The sequence below is a fragment of the Varroa jacobsoni genome, unplaced genomic scaffold (assembly GCF_002532875.2).
Source record: "Varroa jacobsoni isolate VJ856 unplaced genomic scaffold, vjacob_1.0 scaffold_586, whole genome shotgun sequence".
NCBI lineage: Eukaryota > Metazoa > Arthropoda > Arachnida > Mesostigmata > Varroidae > Varroa > Varroa jacobsoni.
Window position 1 is genome coordinate 69,751 of NW_019213488.1, and position 9,146 is coordinate 78,896.

At 37.9% G+C, this 9,146-nt stretch overlaps 1 protein-coding gene across 2 annotated transcripts in view; it reads right to left on the minus strand.

The window, feature by feature from the left end:
- Positions 1-108: 108 nt before the first annotated feature.
- Positions 109-9,146, minus strand: part of LOC111261696 (lysosomal alpha-glucosidase) — a 17,636-nt gene continuing 8,598 nt past the window's right edge. For both annotated transcript variants that reach the window (XM_022835363.1, XM_022835364.2), the window contains exons 9-25: positions 8,717-8,813; positions 8,458-8,567; positions 8,064-8,192; positions 7,002-7,133; positions 6,286-6,396; positions 5,732-5,848; positions 5,190-5,317; positions 4,599-4,667; positions 4,031-4,206; positions 3,487-3,599; positions 3,096-3,244; positions 2,592-2,676; positions 2,254-2,410; positions 1,925-2,047; positions 1,167-1,270; positions 901-1,005; positions 109-399 (exon numbers count right to left, since the gene is read on the minus strand). In XM_022835363.1, coding sequence (XP_022691098.1) covers positions 334-399; positions 901-1,005; positions 1,167-1,270; positions 1,925-2,047; positions 2,254-2,410; positions 2,592-2,676; positions 3,096-3,244; positions 3,487-3,599; positions 4,031-4,206; positions 4,599-4,667; positions 5,190-5,317; positions 5,732-5,848; positions 6,286-6,396; positions 7,002-7,133; positions 8,064-8,192; positions 8,458-8,567; positions 8,717-8,813 — 1,971 coding nt within the window. In that variant the 3' untranslated portion in view covers positions 109-333. The remainder of the gene's footprint in view (positions 400-900; positions 1,006-1,166; positions 1,271-1,924; positions 2,048-2,253; positions 2,411-2,591; positions 2,677-3,095; positions 3,245-3,486; positions 3,600-4,030; positions 4,207-4,598; positions 4,668-5,189; positions 5,318-5,731; positions 5,849-6,285; positions 6,397-7,001; positions 7,134-8,063; positions 8,193-8,457; positions 8,568-8,716; positions 8,814-9,146) is intronic.

The following is a 9,146-nucleotide window of genomic DNA, read 5'->3' on the forward strand; positions in this document are numbered from 1 at the left end:
CGCTTGTTCTACAAAATCTAAACAATCAGAAAGGACTTTTCCAAGTCGCTATTATTTTGTGTAATACTAGCTAGTGCTTAAATTCCAGAGACAATTTCGAAAGAAAAATTAACACTTATGACAATATACTTTATTATGGCCTGTCATATTGAAGAATGAGTTTTTTTCATTTCTTTATCCTATATTGGCAAAAAAAACAAAAGAAAAGGTGTGCCTGTCATGAAATAAGGCTTCACTAGCGATTGTTCAATTTTAAACAAGGGAATTAATCGTTTAGACGAAAAAAACGACAGAAATACTTCGAGGTAAAGAATACATTCTGGTTATGTTAGGTTAAAAGTACGTAACAACATTCGGTTGCGCCAGAAGATCGATCTGCACATTTTGCAGCTGGAGTAACTGTAAAAACAGAAAAACATAGTAAATATAGTTTTTTTTGTTATTGCTGCAGAGCTCTAATAGTTTCTAAAGCATTCGTATCTCATAGTTGTTTATGGAACCATGGTAGACTTGAAGTATATATTTGAAACAAAATACACATAGTATATACTGATGGTGTAATTTGGATAAATGCAGGTGCATGATAAAAACATATTTAACCAGTTTAAAGTAATCATTACTAAGAAGATGGGCAAACCTCAATATGCAGACATTCTTCCACTCAAGCAAATACGACTCGACTCATTAGGACCATATTCAGGCCAAATTGAAACGCTTCTACCGCAATAAATGGTCTGTATTTTGTCGGTGTTTATTTCAGATAGAGCAAACATAAACATCAATACCTAATTTTGATTAAAAAAATCATCATTGTATTGCGATAGTATTCAATAGAGTTGATGGATTTTACGGGAAAGCCTAAAGGATAACGCGAAGATTAGGCGCAAGTAATGCGCGTACCTGCGTTGTTGTGCTGTATGTAATCTTGGCAGGATGATGTGTACCACCATTGACCTCTACAGTCGTGGGCTTTTCCCGAACACCGAATATGTTTATTGCCGACACCTGTGAATTGAATAATAGCGTCGGTCTGTTGGGTTTAATATGATTTTGGGCAAATGTGGGTGATTTTTATCAGGAAACATTCACGCCTCGATACCGTTGTGACACTCATAAGCGGCGCCTATAGTTGATAGATCATAGCATATTATAACGTATTAACATACGGTGACGCTCTCCTCGGTGTAACCGACGTGAACTGGACGGGTGATAATAGCTCCATTTTGTGCACTCATTTCCACCAGACTGAAGTCACCGTTTTCAACAGTGTCTGAAAATCCATTTTACAAAGAGCGGATAATACGACGTTAGGTCGAATAGAACTGTATTAGGACGTTGAATACAGGGTAAGATTATACAACGAACCCAACTTATTTTTTCTATATATTTTGCCCCGGTTTTTGCGTCGACATAATTCATATTTTCAAAACTAATCTTGTTTTGCGTTACCCGCTTGTGCAGGTCTTGAGCGACTTCCTTCTGGATTATTTCGAATTTTTCTAAATTATTGTGGATCGCCTCCATCTGCCTTACGATTCAAGTCAAATGTTGATAGCTTACCTATTCTAGCTAGAACTAGTTACAGTATGGTAACCCCGTAAGCATAAGTCGACACACGCAACGTCTTAGGCAAACTTTTACCAAAAGTTTGCCTCCTATCACTTTTACCTAGCACTTTTCTTATGTTGGAGTTATAGTACTATTGAAGTTAACCAATTTATTACGCGTCTCGCACAAAGGTGAAAAGGCAAGTTAAAAACGTAGAATGGATGTAGTTCTTTAGCCATCTCCCGTACGCAATGAAATTGCATTTACTTACAAAATGTTTGAATGATCTTTGGGCGTTATATATGATAATTTTATAATTCACAATTGGAAAATCTAATTGCTAAACAAGATCGAATAGAAAAAAAAAAAAACTGACCAAGGGAATCACCGTCGTCCCAAAACAGCTGGCCATGCGCGTTCTTGTTTTCATCCAATGCTACGAACAGGAAGAAAGGGTTCTTGCGATTACCCGATAGAGTTTCTCCACTCGTGTCTTGAGCTGAAATATGGAGTACGTTGAAATCATGAATCTGTTGAAGAGGAATTTAATAATAATCACTTCTGTGCGCTTATAGCCAATTGTAAAATCACTTCAGAAGTGCGTCGAAGGAAGAAAAGAAATGATCTTCTTTTGAATGACCCTTTGATCGTCTCATATGTTAGACAATTTTAGTACTTTTTGAAGAAAATTACTCAAATTCGAACCTGGGAGTATGTGTCCTCCGCGCAGAATAAGGTTTATATCAGTTATTGGTGCTTCCAATGACACGTTGGATTTACTTGTTGGATTGAGTGGTAAGCCATTCCTGTTAAAGTGATACCATACTCCGTCCGGAAGGTAAGGTGTGACATGCGTCTGGCCCTGCGAATCATATAACAATAATAATAAGGCACCATTAGCATTTAATGGAAGTTTCCTTAAAGCAAAACTTCTTAACCCTCAAACCAATGTCCTATATGCAAATGATTAGATTAACGAAATTAATGCCGTAAGCGTAGTAAAGGTCGAACATGGGAATATAATTGGTGAGCGAGAACAGTACCTGATAAAGAGCTGGAGCAATGAGGAGACCTTCTCCCCACATAAATTGTTCGTCACATGAGTGGCTTTTGGGGTCCGACGCAAAGCTGAAAGTTTGCGGTTTTTGATCTCTTATAATTTATCTAGATATACTACCAAATCTTATGTTTCAGTCGTTGAGTTACTACCGCTTCGATATACGAATGTTAGGAGCCGGCTGATATTAATCTTTTCAGTATTGGCTATTACAGCCATGCTGAGAGCTACTTGTCTTATGTATAAAATGACATGCCGTGCATCGACGGCGTCCTGTGCAATACAGATACTTCTTTTAAAAATCAAGCAATTCGTCGCAGATGCTCAAAGATTGTAGAAGTTCCGGCCAATTTCCCGTCGAGCGCACACGTCGCAAGACCTTTCTTTTTGTGCCATTGTGCCCTAATTTCTTGCAAATAGACGTAATGAAAAATGCTCAAACCAACTGAAAATACGATAACGAAACGTTGTTTTGTGTGTTTGTGCTTACTTGAACATCATAGCTCTGACAACAGTTTCTCCATAGACGTGTGCCCGATAGAACAGAGTGTAAAGGTATGGCGCAAAGAGGTATTTTTTTTGCAACGTAATAATAGTTGCGTTAAGTACGCGATTTCCCATTATTGCAGGATCTTGTTCCTAGAAAAAGAACAACCTCTAATAGAATAATATAATGATAAAGGACGATGCTATTACCAAACTATATTTCTTAAGGGTCTAATCATGGCAGATGTAATATATTCCAGAGCAGAAATTCAAGCAGAACGAAAGAGGACAATTTCCAATCTGTGGTAGCAAGGAAGTTCTTGTTATGATTTGCGGTAGGCTCGTTCCTATCAAGCTTAATATCGTTGAGTCTATAAGAACAACTCGATACGCACAGACTGGTTAAAATCGTTATGGTTTCGCGTGAATGGATAGAAGGCACCAACGGCCTGCCAACGCGCGCACAGCTCCTCAGTTGTAGAGTATTGAAATCCGCAAATATCGGCACCTGCACGAAGCATAGATTTGTTCCTTTATCTTATTCAAAAATAGTCGTATATTAATAAACCCCTTCCCATCATAATATGTATAATATCATGTGTAGTTTGGCCTTTCAATATTTGTATCAAATAGATATTATAATGATTCTAGTAGATTTAGAAATTTTTAATCACAGGTTGGTTAAATCCGTTCATAGACTGTCTATGTTGGTGCGCCCCGATGAGGGCGGTACTGGTGATGCAGTACTTCGAAATATTTCACCATAAAAAAAAATTGCACTAGCTACTTTAGCCTTAGTCTTAGATAGAAACAGGATTGATTAGTTTCGTTAGTACGAGTGGGTGTCTTTGACAATTCCTTGCTACACCAATCCACTATATTCTCAAACTTACATAACCAAGCAGACAAACTGTTGGCACATGTATGTAAGTTACTCACCTAGCATAGGCATTCCGTACATAGCGAAGTTGATTATGTCAGGAATCGACTGTCTCAGATCATCCCACGTCGAGTCAATATCGCCTGTCCAATGGCCTGACCACAGGCCTTGGCCTGATGACGTTGAGCGCGAGATGATAAAGGGCCGTTTTGTGGGTCGAATCGATACTAGAGCTCTGTACAAGGACATGATACAAGTCGCACAGGTGTACATATATGTATAAAGCTTATATATCGTGATATAAATCAACTCGTGACGTAATCCTGAAAGCAATGCTTAGTGACTTTATATGCTGAACGGAATCAATCATTTTTATAGGAGCTCAACGCTCATCGTACTATAGGGATTCGACTGATGAAGAAGAAATGTTTGAGCAACAGTTGCGCGTTCATGTTTGTTTATGGACAATGTAACCGTCGTGCAATTTCTAGCCAAAGGGACCAAGAAGGTTACAAAATAGATGGAATTTTCTTTAATGAAACGATAAATTTAGAGACAAGATTAGCAGGGAAGATCCGTTAAAATAACCAAATAGGATGATGTTACATTTTCGACATGGTCACATACCTATACATTGCCCGCGCTTCGAGATGCGAGTAAAGGTTATGAAGATCGTAATGACTGCCAGCATACATCCTGTAATCAAAATATATATATTAAGTATTTTTTTGTTTTGAAACGTTGTTTTGTGATGGCGCTGTCCTTATTCGTATATCATGAATAGACCAAATGAAATACTTGGTGCTTTAATATAGTTTTAGCTGCAACCGACCCTATACGTAAACAGCTACCCTTACTATTAACAAGCAAACCTCTATCATAGGTTCAAAGAGCGTTACGGTACAACAAAATGAATAACATAAAATAATAGCTATGGAAATCCAACGTGTCGGTTGCTGTTTTTTCCGGTTCTGTTTTTTGTTTTTTTTTTTTTTTTTGCTGTTTTAGGTGAATGACAAGGCAGTCTTTCTTTTCTACGTCGTCATTCTGTGGTAAAAAGTGAGAAAGGTCTCCGGCTGATCTTCAGATTGGTGATGAGTGTTGTATTTACTTCGTTTGGCTACAGGGATCTCAGTTAATTACTAGAAAGAGCGTCGTGAAAAATGAACTGAGTGCTGTTACTTCACAGCGAGTTTCTTCATTGAGTCGTTTTGATACCTGTCGGACATGCATGCCGTATACGTAAATAACGCTTCGCCGCCGATGATAACAGGTGGGTAATCGAGTGACGTATCAGGACACGTACCGTTTACGCCATTCAATTGGTTGGATGGCTCATTCATATCCTGAATAGAAACTTAGTTAATAAACAGCGTGAGACAATGCTTCAAAGATTTCGTGTAACACACAATAGTAAATGAATAATAATTGTTTTTACTGCACTGGCTTATTGTACCTTACGTATAAGATACTTATATTACGAGCATGAAATTTAAGCACGAAACCGAAAAGTCCATCTTGATAGCTAGACGTTACGTAACTACTCATCGTCGAATAATTTATAAATTACCGATTTAGAATATTATTACAAACGAAAGGTAGATCGTGAGACTTCCATTTATACCTGTTACAATTTGAACTCAATAATAAAATATCGAAGCGCTAGCAAAACTACCCCTACGTCGTTAAAATGAGTATATACAAGCTACCCCACGATCCTTTACATTGCAGTTTATGGCGACAAAGTTAAAGTTACTCACAATCCATGCGCCGTCAAAATCGATCTCCTTATGGAATTCTCTAGATAGGGTTGTCCAGTATTCATCGATTCGCGGGTGGGAGAAGTCCGGAAAAATTGACGAATGCAGGTTCCATACCTACATGTTATAGCAAAGGAAACAAGCAGAGCTATTCAATAGGCGACAATGACAGCATATTTCAACTGGTTAAGGCAGCAGAATGTATCATTATTTGAGGTGTTTCTCTATTGAGGTCCTCTTATCATTTTCTGCAATCAAGTGAACTTGCAACGCTTAGGGCGTTCCGTAGTAATTTGAATGAGGGTAGCATAGACTGAAGGAAGCGTCTTAGGACCGAAGTGTATACATAGGCTAGAAATTTATAGAAAATAAATATTTGTTAAGACAATGCACATATGCCTTACGAAAATTTAAAATTTAGAGCGCGCGAAAGTAACAGCTGTTTATAGCTGTTTTCTCTGTCAATTCGCTAACGGTACTTTAAGGGTAATGGACATTAGCTTATCGGCACAAAACTGTCCTAATTGAAAGACACATCAAGAGACAGATCTAACCTTGTACCTAACAACGTGTCCGGTAACGTTCTTGACAAAGATATCTTTTTCGAGGCCAATATCGTATGGTGGGTATGTCCCAGGCGTCTCAGATCCAGATATTGCGGGGTCCTGTAATTCATTGCGTTCCATATTTAACGGAGAATTATCTAAAAAGTACACGTTTCAGAATTTAGCGTACGTGATTGTTTATGATTTCCGTGACGGTACGCAGCATCACCTACATAACATCGATCGGAGGACCAAATGTCTGCAGTGCCTTGTTCAGCTGTTGTTAATTCATGTCGGAGAGTATATGGGCTATGATTTCTTTCGTGATTATGTGTGATAGTTTACCTTGAGGCAGATGAGATGATCTGACTACTACTAAGCAAGTTACGAACTTCCGCGCGCTATCTACCACAGTAAAATCATGACATCTGCCATGTAAATAGAGAAGATAAATTGAATCAATTGTAAATGAAAATCAGCTTCAACATTAGATTTTTACGAAACGCTGAGCTTGAACTGGTCGAGTTAATAAGCTGGTCGATTTCGGTAATTTCCAACCACTGGAAGTGATCGGACAAACCTACCGATAAGTAAGGTCTATTTCATTAAGTTGCTAAACGGAGCAATGCATATGAATGAAAGTGAAACAGTCGAAGGTTAGATAAAAAACGAATTGGCTTCATGGTGAGTACGTTGCTTTGTGCTTCGGTTCATTTTAAACTTACAAAAATCATCACGTATTTCCGTCCGTCCTTATGTAGTCGCTTGACAAAATCGGGCAAACCCGCAAAAGCTACTTTGTCGTAAGTGAACATGTTGAAATTCTCCATATAGTCGATGTCGTTCCACTGAACTTCCTGTTTAGCAAAAGAAGACGTTGAAAACAAGTCTTTTAAAAAAACGGCAGCGATATAACTGTGATAATTATTTAGTGTACGTCTGGTCAGTGTGGAAGAATAATGGTGACAGATAATTCGTACTCATTCGTTCGCAATCAAACACATAATCAGTGCTCCGAAAAAAACGTCACTGTTCTATTTAAGATTACTCAGCACTCTAGACATCTTCTCATTACCTGTTCACTCACTTTTTCCAAGTTTTTATTCATACGCCACTATATAGTTCAAGATAAAAAGACGAAGCAAAGTTTTTTTACATAGCATGACACACTGTCTGAACACACAATAAGGCTTGTAGGACTTTACGAAATATTTTTGCAAGGTGTCTTCAATTCCCTCAAGTTCAATGGGCTATGCATATTAAAATCTAATGAAGGTTATGAATGAAAAACTTCGACCGAAAAAAGATCGAGCTCCGTTTAGCTTCTTATACAACTGCGCATATCAATGCACCTGAAAAGTTGTGAGTGATATAATCGTTCTATCGAATGATTCGTACTCACGGCGCCGTTCCTTACGGTCTTAATAAAGCAAGGTAGTAATATGCGTCTAGTACCCCGGACCGAATTTCTGTTAGGCTTACCCGATGGCCAAATGGAATAGTACACAAAACTCAAAAAATTATTGAACTGGTAATTTTCTTATTGAAACAATTCTTATTAGCAATTATCTTCTTGAGCTATGACTTTATATAGAAACCATTCAGTCAAATATTTAATAAAGTGTGTGTATTTCAACAGAATCTAAGGACAAATAGGTCATACTTAGACCTACATCCTCAAACACGTTGCGCGACGTATGATTTGAAACCGATTTATACGAAGAGTGTGATAGATTAGAACGAAGTTTTGACACCAGAGGGCAGCATATACGTAATACTTCCCTTACCAGAGGAACCCCTTTGTTGATGTTTCGTTCGTAAGTCTCGACGGTTTTGTTCAGCGTCCCGTAACCATAGCGACAAAGATGGAATCCAAGACTCCAATACGGCACCATCGCCGGAAAACCCACTAGACGCTAGAAGTAATTATGCGACAAAGGCATAGTACATACTGAATTAACGTAAGGTCAGGTATGTCTACTTTTAAGTGCATGGAGCGAGATAATATATTATATTTATATATAATAATAATAATTGGCCATGCTGCCTTCAGTCGTAAAGATTGGATGACTTCTTTAGTGAGAAATAGAGAGGCAGTCATTATTAAATATTCTCTTCGAAACCGATGACGACTATGGGAATTTAGGATTAACAGGGGGGACAAAGCTGATAGATAGCTACCTGATACTGGGAGAACACATCTCCTGGGGTCGGTCCTGTAAAGATGAAGAAATCGAAAATTCCACCAATTGCGCGAAACGTTGCTGCAGGTTTTGGTTGTAGGATGACGTCTGGGATAGAATACAGATAACAAAAAGTGATTTATTACAGTAACGGTAGTTCGGGCGTGCCACCAATAAAGCCAGATACGTATTTATTCAGCAATATATCTATTTACTATTAATATACTGTAGAAGGAATGAGTGAAGTCCATGAGTACCCATAGCGTTGCTGTTTTTGACGTAGACGCCGCTGGCCTTGTTGTTTTTATCGAGATTTACCATCAGGGTATGAGCTCCATATAGTGCGCGGTTTGGCTGAAATTTGTTGTTCGGTAATTATTATTATTATTAATTAGATGTCTTCAATCAATTGTTTCATGACTAGGTACCAACATGTAGATAGATGTTCTGCTATCCTAAACTGCAAATATTTCTAGTTAGCATTTGTTGTATATTTTGCCTTTGCTATAGATAATAGAGCACCGAAGCTTCGTGCTCTAATGCTATCCGCTTTTTCTGCAATTTGACAACAATTAAAATATTAAGATCCTTTTTTTTTGTTCCAAATAATGTACGTAGAAACAATGATTTTTACGTTTTGTTAACTAATGAACATAAAAAATAAGGAATGATAAGGATAATAAGGAA